At 48.1% G+C, this 24,016-nt stretch overlaps 4 protein-coding genes across 4 annotated transcripts in view; all 4 read right to left on the reverse strand.

Annotated features, from left to right (window-relative positions):
- Tspear (thrombospondin type laminin G domain and EAR repeats) overlaps nt 1-24,016 on the reverse strand; it is a 168,945-nt gene that overhangs the window by 60,816 nt on the left and 84,113 nt on the right. The window contains exon 2 of the mRNA XM_035451511.1: nt 22,028-22,248. Within this exon, the coding sequence (XP_035307402.1) occupies nt 22,028-22,248 (221 nt within the window). The remainder of the gene's footprint in view (nt 1-22,027; nt 22,249-24,016) is intronic.
- On the reverse strand, nt 6,804-7,544 carry LOC113833340 (keratin-associated protein 10-9-like). Its single transcript, XM_027394178.1, has one exon. The coding sequence runs from the start codon at nt 7,542-7,544 to the stop codon at nt 6,804-6,806; it is 741 nt and encodes a 246-aa protein (XP_027249979.1).
- LOC113833339 (keratin-associated protein 10-2-like) lies at nt 12,598-13,365 on the reverse strand. The gene has a single exon (XM_027394177.1). The coding sequence runs from the start codon at nt 13,363-13,365 to the stop codon at nt 12,598-12,600; it is 768 nt and encodes a 255-aa protein (XP_027249978.1).
- Nucleotides 18,478-19,260, reverse strand: LOC113833338 (keratin-associated protein 10-5-like). The gene has a single exon (XM_027394176.1). The coding sequence runs from the start codon at nt 19,258-19,260 to the stop codon at nt 18,478-18,480; it is 783 nt and encodes a 260-aa protein (XP_027249977.1).

Consider the following 24,016-nt stretch of genomic DNA (forward strand, 5'->3'; position numbering starts at 1 on the left):
ATGAGGGGACCCGTAAAGCGGGCTATGGCACAGTGTCAGACACCAGGGTGGTAGAAGCACGGGCACTTCCTGCCCACACTACTAACCAACAGGCTGAATTAATAGCCCTCACCCGTGCCTTCCAATTGGCACAGGGACATTCTCTAAATGTTTACACAGACTCTAAATATGCTTTTCATATCCTCCTGTCCCACACAGCTATTTGGAAGGAACGTGGGCTACTTACTACAAGAGGAGGATCCATAACTAACTCAGGTTATATTATGGCCATGCTAAAGGCCTCTCACCTCCCCAAAGCTATAGGAATTATTCACTGTCGGTCACACCAGACTGATAGCTCCGTTATCTCTAGGGGCAACAACCGGGCTGATAGAGCAGCTAGGGCTGCAGCCCTCCAAGGCCCAGATCTACCTCACCCACCACAGGGAGTCCATACACTACAACCCACATCCTCACAGCCACCTCCTGACATGAGACAAATTCTGTCCTACTTACACCAGCTTTTCCACCCTAACAGTAAGGCTCTTTCTCTGTCAAGGCTCACCTCAAACCTACTTCTGAGGACTTTAATTTTTTAAAAACTATCACTGCCTCCTGTAAAACCTGTCAGATGTCAAACCCTAACTCCAAGTATCATAGCTCCCCTTTTCCCACACACCAGGCTAGGGGCTCTCTCCCAGGGACTGACTGGCAACTTGACTTCACCCACATGCCCACAGTCAGGCAAGCTAAATACCTCCTGGTACTAGTGGATACTTTCTCAGGGTGGGTAGAAGCGTTTCCTACTACTAACAAGAAAGCTCAGACCATCTCTGACATCCTTCTCAGGGAAATTATCCCCCGGTTTGGGATTCCAGCCTCTCTTCAGTCAGACAATGGTCCTGAGTTTACCTCTCAGATCTCTCAAACCCTGTCTAAAGCTCTCAATATTCCTTGGCATTTTCATATTCCATACCACCCCCAGTCCTCAGGGAAGGTGGAGAGAACTAACTGTTCTTTAAAGACTGTTCTGGTTAAAATGTCACAGGAACTTCACCTTGACTGGGTAAAGCTTCTGCCTCTGGCCCTTTTCAGGCTTAGGGCTCTCCCTAAACAACCACTTTTCATCTCACCCTTTGAACTCATGTATGGGTGGCTGGCTCTAACACCTGGCCTCTCACCTAAACTCTCGCCTCTCCCTGACCGCTTGCTTACACCTTTACTTCATCATCTCCGTTCCCTCCTTTGGGAATTTGCTGACCACTCTCTACCTCGACCATGTGCTACCCCCTGTACCTCTCCAATTAACATAGGGGATCAAGTACTTCTTTCTCCTCCAGACCAGAGCCCCTCCCCCCTGTCTCCTAAGTGGAAGGGCCCTTTCAAAGTAATTCTTGTCACTCCAACAGCAGCTAAGCTTGAGGGCCTTACCCACTGGATTCACTTATCCCACCTCAAGCCCTTTACTTCTCCACCTGAGACTCACCCTTCATACACAGTTTCTGCAACAGGACCCTGTTCCCTTAAGCTTCGGAGGACACTGAAATCATCTACTTTGCCTCCTATTTCAGAAGAATAAGGCTCAATTTCTACAAGGCTGATTTAAACTTTCCTGCTTCTAATTACACTCTGCTCATTAATTTCCAAAGTATCATCTCACAATAACTTACTTAGCTGTTGTTACAGGAATGCCAGCCTAAAAGCCATGGATCTAAAGATACAAGGAACACCAAGTGTTTGTGCCTTCTGGTTAAAGGTAACCAGAAAGATTTCATACCACCTAGATATGATCTAATATGTCTAATCTTTATGTTTTCCCAAACTTTAAGGACTCTTATAAGTTCCAGGGAGCCGAATCAGATCCAAACAGGTCAGATACACTCCAGGTAATATCCAACCTTTCCCCAGTCCCAATTTCCCTTCCCTCATCTTGGGACACCTCGGGAACCCCTCCCTCATCTTACAATCTTCCCCTCAAGTGACAGGACCTAAGAAAATTTTTTTTTTCTAAACTTAACCTTGTCCTCTGCTCTGCGAACATCTTGCCAGGTCTAAAAGGCACCAGAATGAACCATAAGGCCCAGACTGCAATGAAACAATCAACCCCAGGACGTGGCAGCACCCCAACCCCCCAAAGACGGTCAACGCCCCAGGCCAGCAGGAAGCAGCCTTAAGACATCTTCGCCCCTCCTTCCCTAACCTGCCACGCCCAATTCTCCAACTTTTATAATAAACAACAGCCAGGATTGTAAGAACAATACACCTGGATGACCCTGACCCCGCCCCCTAACAACGGGGCACTCACTCACCCGCCATGCATTGCAACCTGTGAGGTGCAAAACCCCAGTGCGCATATGCAACCTTTCCTTTAAAAGGTCCTGCCACCCATCCCTTGCTCTCTTCCTTTTGGCTCCTCTTGGGTTGGCTGACTACCCATCCCCCACTTCCCCCTTTTCTGGTAAATAAACTCCACGTGGGTTGTTTATCCGTTGTTCCTTTCTTTATATCAGCAGCTGCAGCTTGAACAAAAGAATAACACTGAGTTCTTGTCACTTGTCAGTTCATGGTCCCTGACTCTGACCCTTTCTGAGGGTGAAGAACAAACCCTTGGGACACTCTGAACTTCAGAGTCTCCAAATAGCTTCTCAATCTGTCATCAGATACTGGTTCGGGTGGGTAGGCACACAACTTGGAACCTTTGTGTCTCTAAGGAGGAATGAGATGCTGGTCTAGGGCACTCCATGCAGACAGCTTGGGAGGTTTTAATTCTAACAAAGGCTGGATCTTTCCACATTTCCTGAAAAACATCCACCCTCACATCCATGGAGCTCAACTGAGAAGACAGAGCCAATGGTTGATCTGCAGGCTGAGGTGAAACAAGGAGAAAGCAGTGTGTCCAACGCAGGGAAAATTTTGAAAACTTCCTCAGGAACCCTGAGAGCAGCAATGAGCAGGATAAGCCAGAATCCTGGAAGCCAGAGTTGGTGGATGACAATTGAAGAGACAGCAAAACCATTTCAGAAATATAAGGCAAAATTGAGACATCTCAAGAAATGAAATCAAGGGATTCTGCTGTCAACAGGAATGACAACTGAACAAAGTGGCAGGATATAGAATGGGAAAAGATTTTTACTGGCTGCACATCTGATAGAGGGATAATATCTGACATATATAATGAAACTTAAAGAAGGCCATAAAGAAAACAACACAATTAATAATGGAGTATAGGTCTAAACAGATTTCTAGAAGGTAAATATGTATCATTGAAAAACATAGAAAAGTTCAACATCTTAGTCATCAGAGAAATGCAAATCATAACTACTTTGAGCTGTCATTTTGCAACCATCAATATGGCCAAGGTCACTAAAACAAATGATAGCTCATGCTGGAGAGAATGTGGGGAAAGGGTCACCTACTCATTGCTAGGGTATGTGAAAACGTGTACAGCCAGGAAGTCAGTGTGGTGGTTCCCCAGGAAGCTGGAATTGATCTACCTCAAGACCAAGCTGCTCCACTCTGAGGCATCTCCCCTAAGAACTCTCCATCCTACCACAGAGACTCATTCATGTCCATTGCTGCTCCATTCATAATAGCCACAAATGGAAACAGCTTAGATATCTCTCAGTGGATGAATGGATAAAGACAATGATGTACAGTAACACAACAGAATGTTACCCAGCTGTTTAAAGATGAAACCACAAAATTCGCAGGTAAACTGATATAGATAGGGAAAAAATCATCCTGAGTGAGGTAACCCAGATCCAAACAGACAAGTATTATATGTGGATGGATATCAGCTGTTAAGTCTTCAAGAGCAGTCTACAATCCATATAACCTCAGAAGTTAGGAATAGGCAACAGCATTGGAAGGAAGGCTTTCCCAGAGAAGGGAAAATAGAATATTTACTTATGGATGGACAAGATGGAGCTGGAATGGGAGAATTAAACAGAGAAGGGAACAGAAGAGGAAGGAAGGGAGAAACTAAAGGAAAGATAATTAAAACAATAGACCATTTGGGGGTCATTTGGAAACCTACTGCAGTAGAGGCTTCTTTAAATTATAAACATCTGAAAGAAATATAATCACCAAATAACAGGGGAGACAAATCTACAAACAGACATCTCTTGCCACCAAATTAAACCTCCAGTGCTGGGAATGGGTTACATTGAACCAAGCTGTTGGCTCAAGGTGTCCCATGGAAACCCCAAAATAATCAAAGATTTTGCTAAGGTTACTCACCGCCAACTGAAGGTAAGGCTCTGCTCCTGAAGACAATACCTACACAGCTCATTGAACATAGAGAACTTGAGCTGGCACCTACCTAATTCCTTCACCTCAACTGAGTAGTGCTCAGTAAGGTACTCTGCATGGTACCAGAGGAGGAAGGTAAACAGCAAGCCAGCTATCAACCCTTCAATCTACACTCGTGATTTTTCCACAAATGCACAAATTCCACTCTCACAGAGGCTGTGGGAGTAACAAACCACTATCTCATTGGGTTTAAGGCTGACTTGATGGGATGAAACCTATGCCTGAAACTGCTCACGTGGGCAAGATCCTGAGACTAGAGAGGTCACAGACCCACGGGGAAAATTTAGCATTTAAATGACTCTTGATGACAGTCTGCTATACTTACTCCTCAGGGTCATGCTCAGCCATCATCAGAGGAGCTTCATCCTGAACTAGATGGAAAGAAAAACAGATGCACAAGTAGAAATGTGCAGAGAGTGAGAGACCTTGGAGCACTCAGCCCTAAGTGGGAGGACTCCATCAAATCCTTTTCCTCAGGGCTCAGGGAACTCTGTAGAATTGGTGGCAGAGGAGTCTAACAGCCTCTGGAAATGGAAACAAAGCCTTCTAGACCCCCAGGACTGTGAATCTCACATCAACTGTGAAGGCATGCTCGGGGCCTGCACGGGTCCAAGGCAGTGGAGAAGTGGACATAAATCCCTCGCTAACTCCAGCTGGTAAGCACTCATGAGAAAAATTAGTTTTCTTCACCAGAGTCTCACTGCATATTCAGAGCACACTTAAGGTCAGGCCCCATGCCCAGCAGAAGATGGCCGAAACAAAAAAGCTCAAAGGGATTTTGGAGGTTTTGGGGTTCATAATGCTTTGCATGGTCATTTTTCTTTGTGTGCATGTGGGTGTGTGTGCATATGCATATTTGTGCGTGCGTGCGTGTGTGTGTGTGTGTGTGTGTGTGTGTGTGTGTGTGTGTCTATGTGTGTGTGTGTTTGCGCGTGCGCGCGCGCGATCACACACCCCTATTTTTTCTTTTTTAAGCTTACAGGCCTTTTGCTTATATATTAGGGTTTCCAACTGTGCTTTATGGGATTTCTCTGGGTGACTATGTATGTCTCTGCACCTGTGTGTGTTTCTTGTGCTTTTTCTTTGGCTCTATTTTTGTGTTTGGTTTTGTTCTATTCTTGTTTTAACTTACTCAAGTGTGATTGAATCCACAGGAGAAGCCTGTATCCCAGAAGCAATCAGGAGACAGTATGAGAGAAAACTAGAGGCTGCTTGGTGTGCACCCTGCTCCAGACTCTTTAAAAACCAAACATTTATGGGAAAGTCATTATAGCATCCTTGTTCTTGTGAGGGTTTATTTTATTCGTGTGTATGTTTCTGTGAAGCCCATGTGAGTGGCTGTAGATACCGGGAGAGGGGATTGGATCCTTGAAGCTGGAGTTACAGGATTCTGGGAATAGAAACTGAGTCCTCTGAAGGAGCAGTCAGTGCTATTAAACACTGCCTGAATTCTCCAACACCAAGTCCATGGGATTTTAGCATTTATAGATACAGTATATATCCCAACAAGACCATTGACTGGGCACAGAACAATATAGAAGGACAGTATCATTTTGTACATCTGAGTGTACGAGTTTGTGTGTTTGCATGAAAATCTCTCTAGTCCCCAAACTCATGTGTTCTGTGTCGGCGTAAGGACAAGCACCTAATCTAAACATTTTGATCAAGGCCATGGTGCTTCCAACACTTTCACTAAAGGCCTCCATTGGTGCTCTGTCAGGGAACAGACCATGACAGCCCCAAAAGATGTGACACACAAGGAAACAAGCGACAAGGAATGAAAACAGGCAGAAACTTCTGGAAACAGACTTGGATCCCAGAGATGACCAATGTGTAAATGACCAGTCAGAATGGAAAGCAAATAAATGCAGAAGCTTAAAGAAACAGACCAATGTCACAAACTCATCTGGGAATCTCAAGATTTATTTCATTTCACAAGAGTAGAAGATGTCAATGGAGGGAGTGAGGAGGAGGAGGAGGAGGGCTGAGTGGAGGAGAGAAGCCATGGAGAAGGAGACCCCATGTCAGCTCAGCTCTGAGGCCCAGGACAGAGAACAGGAGCCAGAGCCTGCAGTCTCTAACTAGGACAGGTGTCTACTCTGAGGCACAATGGGTCTCCCTTGAGCTTTCTTGGTAATGATGACTTCAAAAGAGCCAGGCAAAAAGAAACAAGAGTGCCAGATGGTCAGGGGAGAGCCAACACTGGATACAGCTCAAGGCAAAGGTCCAAAAAGATGAAACCCTGCCACACAAGCCTGTCCCCATGGGTGTCCAGATGTCCTGGAGAGGACTTAGATGGCTTGCAGGGCTCACAGCTTATCAACTGGTCATAGAATAGTAGCCAGCATCTGGGCAGATGAAAAGGAATGGGACAAAACAATATGGAAGACACAGGAAGCTGAGCTGGGAGACATGGGTATGAGGCTGAGGCCAGTGCTGGGGAGCAGGACTGCTGGGCTCACCACTCTGAGGGTCTCAGACTGCATCTGAGGGACTCTGAAGCATGGGACAGGTCAGCAGCAGCTGGACTTCTGGCTCGAGGAGAGGCCACAGCAGGCCTGGCTGGAGCAGGCAGGGCGGCAGAGCAGGGACATGCTGGAGCAGGGCTTGCAGCAGCTGGGCTGGCAGGAGGAGGCACAGCAGGAGGAGGTGGGCACACAGCAGGCAGGTCTGCACACAGGGCGGCAGAGCAGGGACACGCTGGAGCAGGGCTTGCAGCAGATAGGCTTGCAGCAGACAGGCACGCAGCAGGATGGCTGGCAGCATGAGGGCTGGCAGCTAGACTGCTGGCAACAAGAGGAGGACCCAGAGCAGATGGGTGTGCAGCAGACAGGCTTGCAGCAAAGAGTCACACAGCAGGGTGAGGAGGTGCAGCATGAGGGCTGGCAGCTAGACTGCTGGCAGCATGAGGAGGACCCATGCCAGATGGGTGTACAGCAGACAGGCTTGCAGCAAAGAGGCACACAGCAGGAGGATTGACAGCATGAGGGCTGACAGCTAGACTGCTGGCAGCACGGTGTGCAGGAAGATTGGCAGCAGGGGCTGGACACACAGCTCACTGGGGTGCAGACAAGAGTAACGCAGGGAGCTGGGGCACAGCAGCTGGACTGGCAGCAGCTGGGGACACAACAGCTGGACTGGCAGCAGCTGGGGGCACAGCAGCTGGGCTCACAGCAGCTCTCTGGGCAGTCATCCACCTGCCAGGAGGAGTTGGTGCAAGCGTCAGAGCAGACAGACATGGTGGAGGCAGCCATGGAGGGTTGGATGGAGGAGGGTGAGATGTGAGTGAGTGAGTGAATGAGTTAGTGAGTGAGTGTGTGTGTGTGAGGTGCTGTGTTGGGAGCCTTTATACAGCTGGGCTGTTTGTTCTATGCCTCAGCTCCTGGCTTCCTTTTCCTTGTCTGTGTTTGGAGTCAGGCTGTTGTCTCACTATTGATGGACTGTCAACAAATACTGTTGTCTGGGGAGACTGCCCCTGGGGGAAACCCCGCAGAGATGCCCAGGTCTCATGGGAGGCAGTGATGGGGGTACCCAGGTGACATTCTGGAGGTGCCAGCCACTGTTGCATTTCAGAAAGCTTTGGTCTTGAGGCACCATCTCCACCTGTGCAGACATGGAGTGGGGACCACACAGGTGTGGGCTGTGAAGATGGTGGCAGGTGCTCCTGGCTGTTCTGTAGGACTTGCTGTCTGGGCTGCCTTCTACTGTCAGAGAGAATTCAAGGATCCCCTGGTGCCTGTGGAGGCCTGATGGAGTCAAGGGAGCAGGAGTGTGGATGCCTTCTGTCACACTTCAAGTTGAACTTCTCTGGAGCCCATGACAGTGCCCATAACATTCATAGTCCTTTGTTTCCTCTGAGTTCTGGAAGCTGCTCCTGTCCCCATGTCCTCAGAGCTTCTGTTGCCTCATGGACACAGTCAGTACCTTCCCTCAACATACTCTCCTGGGTTACTCGGGGACACTGTAAGGACAATTAATTTACTAGAGCCTGTCCTATGCATCTACTCGTGTTAAGTACTGCTACTAGCTGTATGGACATCCTGAGTTTTCATCACTTGTCAGTTCATGGTCCCTGACTCTGATCTTTTCTGAGGGTGAAGAACAAACCCTTCGGACACTCTGAACTTCAGAATAGCTTCTCAATCTGTCATCAGACACTGGCTGGAGTTCGTGGGCATATGGATTAGAACCTTTGTGTCTCTAAGGAGGAATGAGATGCTGGTCTAGGGCCCTCCATGCAGACAGCTTGGGAGGTTTTAATTCTAACAAAGGCTGGATCTTGCCACATTTCCTGAAAAACATCACCCTCACACCCATGGAACTCAGCTGAGGAGACAGAGCCAATGGTTGATCTGCAGACTGAGGTGAAAGAAGGAGAAAGCAGTGTGTCCAACGCAGGGAAAATTTTGAAAACTTCCTCAGGAACCCTGAAAGCAGCAATGAGCAGGATAAGCCAGAATCCGGGAAGCCAGAGTCGCTGGATAAGAATTAAAGAGACAGCAAAACCATTTAAGAAATATAAGGCAAAATTGAGACATCTCAAGAAATGAAATCAAGGGATTCTGCTGTCAACAGGAATGACAACTGGACAAAGTGGCAGGGTACAGAATGGGAAAAGATTTTTACTGGCTGCACATCTGATAGAGGGATAATATCTAACATATATAATGAGACTTAAAGAAGGCCATAAAGAAAACAACACAATTAATAATGGAGTATAGGTCTAAACCGAGTTCTAGAAGATAAACACGTATGATTCTAAAACATAGAAAAGTTCAACAACATTAGTCACCAGGGAAATGATATCAAAACTACTTTGAGTTGTCATCTTGCAGCCATCAGAAGGGCCCAGGTCAATAAAACAAATAATAGCTCATGTCGGTGAGAATGTGGGGAAAGGGTCACCTACTCATTGCTAGGGTATGTGAAAACGTGTACAGCCACCAAGGAAGTCAGTGTGGCGGTTCCTCAGGAAGCTGGAATTGATCTACCTCAAGACCAAGCTACTCCACTCTGAGGCATCTCCCCTAAGGACTCTCCTTCCTACCACAGAGACTCATTCATGTCCATTGCTGCTCCATTCATAATAGCCACAAATGGAAACAGCTTAGATATCTCTCAGTGGATGAATGGATAAAGACATTCATGTACATTAACACAACAGAATGTTACCCAGCTGTTTAAAGATGAAACCACAAAATTCACAGGTAAACTGATATAGATAGGGAAAAAATCATCCTGAGTGAGGTTACCCAGATCCAAACAGACAAGTATTATATGGGGATGGATGTCAGCTGTTAAGTCTTCAAGAGCAGTCTACAATCCATATAACCTCAGAATAGGCAACAGCATTGGAAGGAAGGCTTTCCCAGAGAAGGGAAATAGAATATATAGTAATGGATGGACAAGATGGAGCTAGAATGGGAGAATTAAACAGGGAAGAAAACAGAAGAGGAAGGAAGGGAGAACTAAAGGAAAGATAATTAAAACAACCGATCACTGGGGGTCATTTGGAAACCTACTGCAGTAGAGGCTTCTTTAAATTATAAACATATGAAAGAAATATAATCACCAAATAACAGGGAAGACAAATCTCCAAACAGACATCTCTTGCCACCAAATTAAACCTCCAGTGCTGGGAATGGGTTACATTGAACCAAGCTGTTGGCTCAAGGTGTCCCATGGAAACCCCAAAATAATCAAAGATTTTGCTCAGGTTACTCACCACCAACTGAAGGTAAGGCTCTGCTCCTGAAGACAATACCTACACAGCTCATTGAACATGGAGAACTTGAGCTGGCGCCTACCTAATTCCTTCACCTCAACTGAGTAGTGCTCAGTAAGGTACTCTGCATGGTACCAGAGGAGGAAGGTAAACAGCAAGCCAGCTATCAACCCTTCAATCTACACTCGTGATTTTTCCACAAATGCACAAATTCCACTCTCACAGAGGCTGTGGGAGTAACAAACCACTATCTCATTGGGTTTAAGGCTGACTTGATGGGATGAAACCTATGCCTGAAACTGCTCACGTGGGCAAGAACCAGAGACTAGAGAGGTCACAGACCCACGGGGAAAATTTAGCAATTAAATGACTCTTGATGACAGTCTGCTAAACTTACTCCTCAGGGTCATGCTCAGCCATCATCAGAGGAGCTTCTTACTGAACTAGACGGAAACACAAACAGAGATGCACAAGTAGAAATGTGCAGAGAGTGAGAGACCTTGGAGCACTCAGCCCTAAGTGGGAGGACTCCATCAAATCCTTTTCGTCAGGGCCCAGGGAACTCTGTAGAATTGGTGGCAGAGGAGTCTAACAGCCTCTAGAAATGGAGGACACTAGGAAACAAAGCCTTCCAGACCCCAGGACTGTGAATCTCACATAGACTGTGAAGGCATGCTCAAGGCCTTCACGGGTCCAAGGCAGATGGAGAAGTGGACATAAATCCCTCGCTAACTCCAGCTGGTAAGCACTCATGAGAAAAATTAGTTTTCTTCACCAGAGTCTCACTGCATATACAGAGCACACTTAAGGTCAGGCCCCATGCTCAGCAGTAGATGGCCAAAACAAAACAAGCTCAAAGGGATTTTTGGAGGTTTTGGGGTTCATAATGCTTTGCATGGTCATTTTCCTTTGTGTGCATGTGGGTGTGTGTGCATATGTATATTTGTGCATGTGTGTGTGTGTGAGTGTGTGTGTATGTGTTTGTGTGTGTGTGCGTGTGCGATCACACACCCCTGTTTTTTCCTTTTTAAGCTTACAGGCCTTTTGCTTATATATTAGGGTTTCCAACTGTGCTTTATGGGATTTCTCTGGGTGACTATGTATGTCTCTGCACCTGTGTGTGTTTCTTGTGCTTTTTCTTTGGCTCTATTTTTGTGTTTGGTTTTGTTCTATTCTTGTTGTTTTAACTTACTCTAATCACCCAAGTGTGATTGAATCCACAGGAGAAGCCTGTATCCCAGAAGCAATCAGGAGACAGTATGAGAGAAGACAAGAGGCTGCTTGGTGTGCACCCTGCTCCAGACTCTTTAAAAACCAAACATTTATGGGAAAGTCATTATAGCATCCTTGTTCTTGTGAGGGTTTATTTTATTCGTGTGTATGTTTCTGTGAAGCCCATGAGAGTGGCTGTAGATACCGGGAGAGGGGATTGGATCCTTGAAGCTGGAGTTACAGGATTCTGGGAATAGAAACTGAGTCCTCGGAAAGAGCAGTCAGTGCTATTAAACACTGCCTGAATTCTTCATCACCAAGTCCATGGGATTTTAGCATTTATAGATACAGTATATATCCCAACAAGACCATCGACTAGGCAAAGAACAATATAGAAGGGAAATATATATGTGATACATCTTTGTGTAAGAGTTGGTGTGTTTGCATGAAAATCTCTCTAGTCCCCAAACTCATGTGTTCTGTGTCAACGTCAGGACAAGCACCTAATCTAAACATATTGATCAAGGCCATGGTGCTTCCAACACCTTCACTCAAGGCCTCCATTGATGCTCTGTCAGGGAACAGACCATGACAGCTCAAAAAGATGTGACACACAAGGAAACAAACCACCAGGAATGAAAACAGGCAGAAACTTCTGGAAACAGACTTGGATCCCAGAGATGACCAATGTGTAAATGACCAGTCAGAATGGAAAGCAAATAAATGCAGAAGCTTAAAGAAACAGCCCAAAGTCACAAACTCATCTGGGAATCTCAAGATTTATTTCATTTCACAAGAGTAGAAGATGTCAATGGAGAGGAGTGAGGAGGAGGAGGAGGGCTGAGTGGAGGAGGGAGGCCATGGAGAAGGAGACCCCATGTCAGCTCAGCTCTGAGGCCCAGGACAGAGAACAGGAGCCAGAGCCTGCAGTCTCTAACTAGGACAGGTGTCTACTCTGAGGCACAATGGGTCTCCCTAGAGATTTCTTGGTAATGATGACTTCAAAAGAGCCAGGCAAACAGAAACAAGAGAGCCAGATGGTCAGGGGAGAGCCAACACTGGATACAGCTCAAGGCAAAGGTCCAAAAAGATGAAACCCTGCCACACAAGCCTGTCCCCATGGGTGTCCAGATGTCCTGGAGAGGACTTAGATGGCTTGCAGGGCTCACAGCTTATCAACTGGTCATAGAATAGTAGCCAGCATCTGGGCAGATGAAAAGGAATGGGACAAAGCAATATGGAAGACACAGGAAGCTGAGCTGGGAGACATGGGTATGAGGCTGAGGCCAGTGCTGGGGAGCAGGACTGCTGGGCTCACCACTCTGAGGGTCTCAGACCTGCACCTGGGGGACTCTGAAGCTTGGGACAGGTCAGCAGCAGCTGGACTTCTGGCCTGAGGAGAGGCCACAGCAGGCCTGGCTGGAGCAGGCAGGGCGGCAGAGCAGGGACATGCTGGAGCAGGGCTTGCAGCAGCTGGGCTGGCAGGAGGAGGCACAGCAGGAGGAGGTGGGCACACAGCAGGCGGGTCTGCACACAGGCCGGCAGAGCAGGGACACGCTGGAGCAGGGCTTGCAGCAGACAGGCTTGCAGCAGACAGGCACACAGCAGGATGGCTGGCAGCATGAGGGTTGGCAGCTAGACTGCTGGCAGCATGAGGAGGACCCAGAGCAGATGGGTGTGCAGCAGACAGGCTTGCAGCAAAGAGTCAGACAGCAGGGTGAGGAGGTGCAGCATGAGGGCTGGCAGCTAGACTGCTGGCAGCATGGGGATCCAGAGCAGATGGGTGTACAGCAGACAGGCTTGCAGCAAAGTGGCACACAGCAGGAGGATTGACAGCATGAGGGCTGGCAGCTAGACGGCTGACAGCATGGTGTGCAGGAAGACTGGCAGCAGGGGCTGGACACACAGCTCACTGGGGTACAGACAAGAGTAACGCAGGGGGCTGGGGCACAGATGCTGGGTTGGCAGCAGCTGGGGGCACAGCAGCTGGACTGGCAGCAGCTGGGGACACAACAGCTGGACTGGCAGCAGCTGGGGGCACAGCAGCTGGGCTCACAGCAGCTCTCTGGGCAGTCATCCACCTGCCAGGAGGAGTTGGTGCAAGCGTCAGAGCAGACAGACATGGTGGAGGCAGCCATGGAGGGTTGGATGGAGGAGGGTGAGATGTGAGTGAGTGAGTGAATGAGTTAGTGAGTGAGTGTGTGTGTGTGAGGTGCTGTGTTGGGAGCCTTTATACAGCTGGGCTGTTTGTTCTATGCCTCAGCTCCTGGCTTCCTTTTCCTTGTCTGTGTTTGGAGTCAGGCTGTTGTCTCACTATTGATGGACTGTCAACAAATACTGTTGTCTGGGGAGACTGCCCCTGGGGGAAACCCCGCAGAGATGCCCAGATCTCATGGGAGGCGGTGATGGGGGTACCCAGGTGACATTCTGGAGGTGCCAGCCACTGTTGCATTTCAGAAAGCTTTGGTCTTGAGGCACCATCTCCACCTGTGCAGACATGGAGTGGGAACCACACAGGTGTGGGCTATGAAGATGGTGGCAGGTGCTCCTGGCTATTCTGTAGGACTTGCTGTCTGGGCTGCCTCCTACTTGAGGCAGTGAGAACTCAAGGATCCCCTGGTGCCTGTGGGTAGCCTGATGGAGTCAAAGGAGTAGGAGTGTGGATGCCTTCTGTCACACTTCCAGTTGAACTTCTCTGGAGCCCCCGACAGTGCCCATAACATTCATAGTCCTTTGTTTCCTCTGAGTTCTGGAAGCTGCTCCTGTCCTTATGTCCTCAGAGCTTCTGTTGCCTCATGGACACAGCCAGTACCTTCCCTCAACATACTCTCCTGGGTTACTCGGGGACACTGTAAGGACAATTAATTTACTAGAGCCTGTCTTATGCATCTACTCATGTTAAGTACTGCTACTAGCTGTATGGACATCCTGAGTTTTCATCACTTGTCAGTTTATGGTCCCTGACTCTGATCCTTTCTGAGGGTGAAGAGCACACCCTTGGGACACTCTGAACTCCAGAGTCTCCAAATAGCTTTTCAATCTGTCATCAGACACTGGCTGGAGTTCGTGGGCATATGGATTAGAACCTTTGTGTCTCTAAGGAGGAATGAGATGCTGGTGTAGGGCACTCCATGCAGACAGCTTGGGAGGTTTTAATTCTAACAAAGGCTGGATCTTGCCACATTTCCTGAAAAACATCAGCCTGCACACCCATGGAGCTCAGCTGAGGAGACAGAGCCAATGGTTGATCTGCAGGCTGAGATGAAACAAGGAGAAAGCAGTGTATCAAACCCAGGGAAAATTTTGAAAGCTTCCTCAGGAACCCTGAAAGCAGCAATGAGCAGGATAAGTCAGAATCCTGGAAGCCAGAGTCGGTGGATAAGAATTAAAGAGACAGCAAAACCATTTCAGAAATATAAGGCAAAATTGAGACATCTCAAGAAATGAAACCAAGGGATTCTGCTGTCAACAGGAATGTCAATTGGACAAAGTGGCAGGGTACAGAATGGGAAAAGATTTTTACTGGCTGCACATCTGATAGAGGGATAATATCTAACATATATAATGAGACTTAAAGATGGCCATAAAGAAAACAACACAATTAATAATGGAGTATAGGTCTAAACCTAGTTCTAGAAGATAAACACGTATGATTCTAAAACATAGAAAAGTTCAACAACATTAGTCACCAGGGAAATGATATCAAAACTACTTTGAGTTGTCATCTTGCAGCCATCAATATGGCCAAGGACACTAAAACAAATGATGGCTCATGCTGGTGAGAATGTGGGGAAAGGGTCACCTACTCATTGCTAGGGTATGTGAAAACGTGTACAGCCACCAAGGAAGTCAGTGTGGTGGTTCCTCAGGAAGCTGGAATTTATCTACCTCAAGACCAAGCTGCTCCACTCTGAGGCATCTCCCCTAAGGACTCTCCTTCCTACCACAGAGACTCATTCATGTCCATTGCTGCTCCATTCATAATAGCCACAAATGGAAACAGCTTAGATATCTCTCAGTGGATGAATGGATAAAGACATTCATGTACATTAACACAACAGAATGTTACCCAGCTGTTTAAAGATGAAACCACAAAATTCACAGGTAAACTGATATAGATAGGGAAAAAATCATCCTGAGTGAGGTAACCCAGATCCAAACAGACAAGTATTATATGTGGATGATTGTTCGTGGTTAAATCTTCAAAAGCAGTCTACAATCCATATAACCTCAGAAGTTAGGAATAGGCAACAGCATTGGAAGGAAGGCTTTCCCAGAGAAGGGAAATAGAATATATAGTAATGGATGGACAAGATAGAGCTAGAATGGGAGAATTAAACAGGGAAGGGAACAGAAGAGGAAGGAAGGGAGAACTAAAGGAAAGATAATTAAAACAACCGACCATCTGGGGGTCATTTGGAAACCTACTGCAGTAGAGGCTTCTTGAAATTATAAACATATGAAAGAAATATAATCACCAAATAACAGGGGAGACAAATCTCCAAACAGACATCTCTTGCCACCAAATTAAACCTCCAGTGCTGGGAATGGGTTACATTGAACCAAGCTTTTGGCTCAAGGTGTCCCATGGAAACCCCAAAATAATCAAAGATTTTGCTAAGGTTATTCACCACCAACTGAAGGTAAGGCTCTGCTCCTGAAGACAACACCTACACAGCTCATTGAACATGGAGAACTTGAGCTGGCGCCTACCTAATTCCTTCACCTCTACTGAGTAGTGCTCAGTAAGGTACTCTGCATGGTACCAGAGGAGGAAGGTAAACAGCAAGCCAGCTATCAACCCTTCAATCTACACTCGTGATTTTTCCACAAATGCACAAATTCCACTCTCACAGAGGCTGTGGGAGTAACAAACCACTATCTCATTGGGTTTAAGGCTGACTTGATGGGATGAAACCTATGCCTGAAACTGCTCATGTGGGCAAGAACCTGAGACTAGAGGGGTCACAGACCCACGGGGAAAATTTAGCAATTAAATGACTCCTGATGACAGTCTGCTATACTTACTCCTCAGGGTCATGCTCAGCCATCATCAGAGGAGCTTCTTCCTGAACTAGACGGAAACAAAAACAGGGATGCACAAGTGGAAATGTGCAGAGAGTGAGAGACCTTGGAGCACTCAGCCCTAAGTGGGAGGACTCCATCAAATCCTTCTCCTCAGGGCTCAGGGAACTCTGCAGAAGAGAAGGCAGAGGAGTCTAAGAGCCACTGGAGATGGAGAACACTAAGGATCCAAAGCCTTCTAGACCCCCAGGACTGTGAATCTCACATCGACTGTGAAGGCATGCTCGGGGCCTTCACGGGTCCAAGGCAGTGGAGAAGTGGACATGAATCCCAGCGTTAACTCCAGCTGGTAAGCACTCATGAGAAAAATTAGTTTTCTTCACTAGAGTCTCACTGCATATACTGAGCACACTTAAAGGCAGACTCCATGCCCACAATAGATGGCCAACACAAAACAAGCTCAATTGTAATTTTGGAGGTTTTTGGTTTCATAATGATTTTTATGATCATTTTCCTTTGTGTGCATGTGTGTGTGTGTGTGTGTGTGTGTGTGTGTGTGTGTGTGTGTGCGCGTGCGCGTGCGCGCGCGCACGCGCGCGCACCCGCATGTGCGTTTTGTGTGTGTGCCTCAATTTTTTTTATAATCTGATCGGCCTTTTGCTTATATATTAGGGTTTCCAACTTTGCTTTTTATAGTATTTCTGTGTGTGACAATTTGTCTCTGCATCTGTGTGTTTCTTGGACTTTTTCTTTGGCTCTTTTATTGTTGTTGTTGTTGTTGTGTTTTTGTTCTATTCTGGTTGTTTTAACCTACTTTACTCACCCAAGTGTGATTGAATCCACAGGAGAAGCCAGCAGGAAAGAAGCAATCAGGAGATAGGCAGTATGAGAGAAGACAAGAAGCTGCTTGGTCCCTGCTCCAGACTCTTTAAAAACCAAGCATTTATGGCCAAGCTATTATAGCATCCTTGTTCTTGTGAGGGTTTATTTTATTCGTGTGTATGTTTCTGTGAAGCCCATGTGAGTGTCTGTGGATACCGGGAGAGGGGATTGGATGCTTGAGAGCTGGAGTTACAGGTAGATGTGAGATACCTGACTTGGGTCCTGGGAATGGAAATTGAGTCCTCTGAAAGAGCAGTCAGTGCTACTAACCACTGACTCAATTCTCCAACACCAAGTCCTTAGGGATTTTAGGATTTATAGATACAGTATATATCCCAACAAGACCATCAACTTGGCAAAGAACAATATAAAAGGACAATATCATTTTGTACAGCTGAGTGTAAGAGTTTGTGTGTTTGCATGAAGATCTCTCTAGTCCCCAAACTCATGTGTTCTGTGTGGTCCTCAGATCAAGCCCCAAATCTAACAGTTGATCATGGCCCTGCTGCTTCCAACACCTTCACTCAAGGCCTCCATTGGTGCTCCGTCAGGGAATAGACCATGACAGCCCAAAAGGACATGACACATAAGGAAATAAGCCACCAGGAGTGAGAACAGGCAGAAATTTCTGGAAACAGAATTGGATCCCAGAGATGACCAATGTGGAAATGACCAGTCAGATTGGAAAGCAAATAAATGCAGAAGCTTAAAGAAACAGACCAACGTCACAAACTCATCTGGGAATCTCAAGATTTATTTCATTTCAGAAGAGTAGAAGATGTCAATGGAAGGGAGTGAGGAGGGGGAGGGGGAATGAGTGGAGGAGAGAGGCCACAGAGAAGGAGACCCCATGTCAGCTCAGCTCTGAGGCCCAGGATAAGGAACAGGAGCCAGAGCCCGCAGTCTCTAACTAGGGCAGGTGTCTAGTCTGAGGCACAAAGGGTCTCACTGGAGTTTGCTTTTTAATGATGACTTCAAAAGAACCAGGCAAATGGAAACTAGACAACATGATGGTCAGTGGAGAAACCACATTGGATGCAGCTGAAGGCTAGGGTCCCAGAGAGATGAAATCATGCCACACAAGCCTGTCCCCATGGGTATCCAGATGTCCTGGAGAGGACTTAGATGGCTTGCAGGGCTCACAGCTTATCAACTGGTCATAGAATAGTAGCCACCATCTGGGCAGATGAAAAGGAATGGGACAAAGCAATATGGAAGACACTGGGAACTGAGCAGGGAGACATGGGTATGAGGCTGAAGCCAGTGCTGGGGAGCAGGACTGCCTGGCTACCACTCTGAGGCTCTCAGACCTGCAACTGGGGCACTCTGAAGCATGGGACAGGTCAGCAGCAGCTGGACTTCTGGCCCGAGGAGAGGCCACAGCACGCCTGGCTGGAGCAGGCAGGGCGGCAGAGCAGGGACATGCTGGAGCAGGGCTTGCAGCAGCTGGGCTGGCAGGAGGAGGCACAGCAGGAGGAGGTGGGCACACAGCAGGCGGGTCTGCACACAGGCCGGCAGAGCAGGGACACACTGGAGCAGGGCTTGCAGCAGACAGGCTTGCAGCAGACAGGCACACAGCAGGATGGCTGGCAGCATGAGGGTTGGCAGCTAGACTGCTGGCAGCATGAGGAGGACCCAGAGCAGATGGGTGTGCAGCAGACAGGCTTGCAGCACAGGGTTATACAGCAGGGTGAGGAGGTGCAGCATGAGGGCTGGCAGCTAGACTGCTGGCAGCATGAGGACCCAGAGCAGATGGGTGTGCAGCAGACAGGCTTGCAGCAGACAGGCACACAGCAGGAAGACTGACAGCATGAAGGCAGGCAGCTAGACTGCTGGCAGCATGGTGAGCAGGAAGACTGGCAACAGGGGCTGGACACACAGCTCACTGGGGTGCAGACAAGAGTAACGCAGGGGGCTGGGGCACAGCAGCTGGACTGGCAGCAGCTGGGGACACAACAGCTGGACTGGCAGCAGCTGGGGACACAGCAGCTGGGCTGGCAGCAGCTGGGTTGGCAGCAGCTGGGGGCACAACAGCTGGGCTCACAGCAGCTCTCTGGGCAGTCATCCACCTGCCAGGAGGAGTTGGTGCAAGCATCAGAGCAGACAGACATGGTGGAGGCAGCCATGGAGGGTTGGATGGAGGAGGGTGAGATGTGAGTGAGTGAGTGGGTTAGTGAGTGTGTGTGTGTGAGGTGCTGTGTTGGACGCCTTTATACAGCTGGGCTGTTTGTGCTGTGCCTCAGCTCCTGGCTTCCTTTTCCTTGTCTGTGTTTGGAGTCTCACTATTGATGGACTGTCAACAAATACTGTTGTCTGGGGAGACTGCCCCTGGGGAAACCCCGCAGAGATGCCCAGATCTCATGGGAGGCAGTGATGGGGGTACCCAGGTGACATTCTGGGGGTGCTAGTCACTGTTGCATTTCAGAAAGCTTTGGTCTTGAGGCACCATCTCCACCTGTGCGGACATGGTGTGGGGACCACACAGGTGTGGGCTGTGAAGATGGTGGCAGGTGCTCCTGGCTATTCTGTAGGACTTGCTGTCTCGGCTGCTACTGTCAGTGAGAACTCAAGGATCCCCTGGTGCCTGTGGGAGGCCTGATGGAGTCAAGGGAGCAGGAGTGTGGATGCCTTCTGTCTCACTTCAAGTTGAGCTTCTCTGGAGCCCCTGACAGTGCCCATAATATTCATAGTCCTCTGAGTTCTGGAAGCTTCTCCTGTCCCCAGGTCGTCAGAGTTCCTCTTGCCCCATGGACACAGCAGCTCCTCGTTAAGATTTATTTTTATATTTTGTTTCCCCAGCCCTGTGTCCTTGGGTTTTTAAGATTTGTAGATACAATATTACCCCAGCAAGACTACTGACTGTGCAAGGAACAAAATACAGGTACAGTATCTTTGTGTACATCTGTGTGTATATGTTTATATGTTTTCACATGTGTGGCATGTGTATGTTTGTATGTGTGTGTGTGTGTGAATGTGTGACAGGTGATTCCAAATCCTGCCAGGTTGACCCTGTGCATCAGGTACCACAGTGTAGAGGCAGCAGAGCCATGTGATGGGACAAACTCACAGCTGTGGACACCGTGTCACTCACATGCCATCCTCAGAGACAAGCGTGTGGACCGCTATCTCTGCGGCACAAATGAAAAGTCCTTGGCAACAGATTCCAGCGGCACAGAAATGGGCAGGAGCTGTGGGTCCTCAATTTGTCATGCAACCTTTGTGCTCAAGGCTTGGTCCCAGCTTATGGTGCTGTTGGGTGGAGGAGGGACCTTTAAGAAGTGGAAGTAAGTCAGATGTGCCCTCAAAGGGGACACTGGGACCCTAGCCCTCCTCCCTTTGCTTTCCAGCCACCCAGAGGGAGCAGATTCCTGTCACACTCCCCACCAAATAGTGCGATGACTCTAGAAATTGCCAGGTAGTACCTCAAAAGGCACAGCCTTCCTATGTGACCCAAGGATTCCACCTCTCCATTTGTCCCCCAGGAGCAATGAGAGTGATTCCACATAGGACGTAATGTTGACAGCAGCATCATTTACAAGCCCAAAGTTGAGGCAGCCTAAGTGTCCATCAGTTGCTGACCAGAGAGTCAATACAGTGTGAATAATGTGTGCACACAACAGGAGGTTATTCAGCTATGACCAGGGATGCAACTGTGGCACATGCTACAACATGAATGAAACCATGAGGCCATACGCCATGCAATGAACCATGAAACGCTGGAACCATGAAACTCTACTTATGTAAAGTGTACAAAACAGGTCACCCAACAGGTACTCACGGAGATTTGTGGCAAGTGATGAGGCAGGGCCAGGGGGATTGTGAAAGGACACAGGACTTCTTGTGCAGTGGTCAAATTATCCTAAAATTGACTGCAGAAATCCATGACTACTATGACAATCATTGAGTTATGCATGCCCATAACCATACTAGCAGTCACTGGGCTGTGCAAACCTGTGACCATACCAATAACCATCAAGATGTAAATATTAGGAACTATGGTAGTAACCATGGAGATGTGGATATTCATTACTGCATCAGCAACCACTGAGCTATGAAGAGCCTTGGCTAGACCAACAACTATCAGGCCACCCAAACCAATGACTACGCCAACAATTGATCTGCACTTCTGTCACTATAGCAACAACCACTGGACTGTGAAAACTACTATATTAGCAACCACTAGCTGTACACACTCAAGACTATACTAATAGTCATTGGGGTATGCCATTCCTTAGCTGTGCCAACAACTACTGGGTTGTGCAAACTCTTGACTCTACCAACAATAATCAGGCTTTGATTATATCAACAACCATGGAGCCATGCAAATCCATAACTATCTCAACAACTATCAGGCCACAAACCTGCACATATAACACTACAACAACCATTGGGCAGGACAAACCTGTGACTACTCCAACAACCACTGGGCCATGTATCATGTGGTGATACCAATAACCATCAGGTCATACAAACCATGACTATGTCAATAACCATCAGGTTGCACAAACTTATGATTGTTCCAGCAACCATTGAGCCACACAACCCCATGGCTATACCATTCACCATCAGACCACACAGTCCCTTGGCTATTCAACAGCCATCAGCTGTGCAAACTGATACAAACATCAACAACCATGTCTCTGGGCAGTGCAAACCTATGACAGTGCCAACAACCATCAGGCTGAGATTGATGCACAGACAGCCTGCACACCATAGGATGGGGCTGTGATGTGGGCAAGGCAGGCCCTCCAGACCCCAGGTTCCTGTAAACTTCACAAGCAGCTCTCTGTGGCCCAGATCAGCACAGTGCTCTGTGGGTACTGACACTGGAAACATCAGTAAAGAAAATCCAGAAGAAAAACCACCCTTACGAGAAGAAAAACTATCACTGACCTTGGGTGGAAGGTTGGGAACTCTCAAGGTGACGACAATGGAGAATTCTTCAGGGAAGAGGTCACAGCTGGAGAAGATTCTAGAGGCAGGAAAGCTCATGGTATGAGGCTCAGTGGCTGAGAACTGGAGGCCCAGCACACCCTCGGCCTGAACCATCCGGATTCCACTTGTAGCACCATTCAAAGGGACCACCTCTGCCAGGATATCCAGGGGACGAAGGTCTGTGGCAAAGACACAATGGGGGTTGGGGTTAGGTAATGGTTGTGCGACACGGCAGCCATGATGGCTCATTTACCGAAGCTGCGTATTTTCAGATTTTACATCGTGAAAGCTGTTAGAGCCATGCTACAGCCACAGTGTCAATCTAGGAATGCCAAACTGAGTAAACAGTGAATCTGGGATAGTGTACTGGAGCAGCCCTGCTGCAGGGCTGACCAATGGCAAGAAGCAGCCCCGACAGGTAGTACTGGGGCTGTAGCTTAGCATAGGAGAGCTCACTGCCCCATACTAAAAAACATCCAAGGACATCTGCCCTGCAACCACTAATTGACATTGTGCTTGCTATTTTGCTCATGGCCAGGGAGTGTTTTAAAATACCCCACATAATCCTCACTTTGCCTTTGAAAATGTTCCCTTGCCTCAGCCTTCTTGAGTTTGACCACAGTTTACCATTGCCTGTGTTCCCACTACACTGTGTTGCTGCTCTCAGACCAGTTTAGCAGACTGTATAGCAGCTGAGCAGATAGGCTGAAGACAGAGCCCACAGTACCATGGTAACCAGACAGGGTATAGGGCTCTAGGGGAGAGGAAATAATGGATGGATGGATGGATGGATGGATGGATGGACGGACAGACGGACAGACAGACAGATGGACAGACAGACAGACAGACAGACAGACAAATGGATGGATGGATGGATGATTACAGAATGCCAGCTGTTGGAAGTTTCCAGGAAACTCCAGGCACATGTTAGCAATAGAGGGTAAATTGTGGCTTGACCAGCAGAGGCTTATCTACATGGCTCCCACTGGCCACACTGTGCACTGGGCTGTGGCCCCAAACGAGCCCCCATTTCACTGGGAGAAAAGCAGGTGGTCCATGACTGGTGTTTTACAAGACAAGCAAGCCCTCTTCTCCAGAGTCCAGGTCACAGGAAGGAAGGGCTAAAGGCTGAGAGGCCATTCCCAAGCCGTGTGACACTGGCGCCAACAGCTAGATGCCAGTAGAGCCAGTCCTGGGGGAAAACAATGGGCCACCGGGAATATCATCTGGATTAGGTGGCAAGATTGGGGTATACACTTCTGTTCCTAAGCAGGAGTTCCAGATGGCCTGAAATGTGCCGCTCACAAGTTGCTGGCTGGGTATGAGGTCTTGGACCTGCACATGTGGCTGTAATGGAAAGTAGGGTCATTGTAGATGGCCAAGGTCACTAGATGGGCTACAATTCAACTCATGGGTATAAAAAGAGATAATTTGGACTCAACCCACAGGGATAAAGCAGATGTCAGGGACAAGCTAGAGAGACAACAATGCTGGAAGCCTCAGGAGCTGGGTGGCCTGGGCAGTACCCTTGGCTCAGGTCAAAGAACACTGATATAGACTTCAGTCTCCACGGTGAGGTGGTGACATCTCTGTTAGCCATACAGCTGGGGTGCTTGGCCGCACAGCTTAAGGAAACTGACCCATCCCTGGAGAGAAATCATAGAGTTTCTCTAACTGAAAGTCCGCTGGCCACCATTAACCACCACAGAAGTGCTGAGTCCTGTCCCAGCCCACGAGACCCAGAACCAGAGTGGTCCATGACTATCTGTCCCTCTGTCACCGTTGGTACTTCACATAGGCCCTGCTGGTAAGGCAAACAACCCAGGAGAAACTCCATGCGATCCACACGAAACACAACACCAGCTAATATGAGGAACAATGCAGGAGACAGAAGCAGGAACAAAGCCAACAGCAACCAGGAAGCAGTGATCGCGGGCTGGGCCCGTA

Source organism: Cricetulus griseus, assembly GCF_003668045.3.
Source record: "Cricetulus griseus strain 17A/GY chromosome 1 unlocalized genomic scaffold, alternate assembly CriGri-PICRH-1.0 chr1_0, whole genome shotgun sequence".
Lineage (NCBI taxonomy): Eukaryota > Metazoa > Chordata > Mammalia > Rodentia > Cricetidae > Cricetulus > Cricetulus griseus.

Bases quoted from the DNA above. Each gene is read 5' to 3' on its own strand.
- LOC113833340 (XM_027394178.1), bottom strand. From the start codon at position 7,544: ATGGCTGCCTCCACCATGTCTGTCTGCTCTGACGCTTGCACCAACTCC.
- LOC113833339 (XM_027394177.1), bottom strand. From the start codon at position 13,365: ATGGCTGCCTCCACCATGTCTGTCTGCTCTGACGCTTGCACCAACTCC.
- LOC113833338 (XM_027394176.1), bottom strand. From the start codon at position 19,260: ATGGCTGCCTCCACCATGTCTGTCTGCTCTGATGCTTGCACCAACTCC.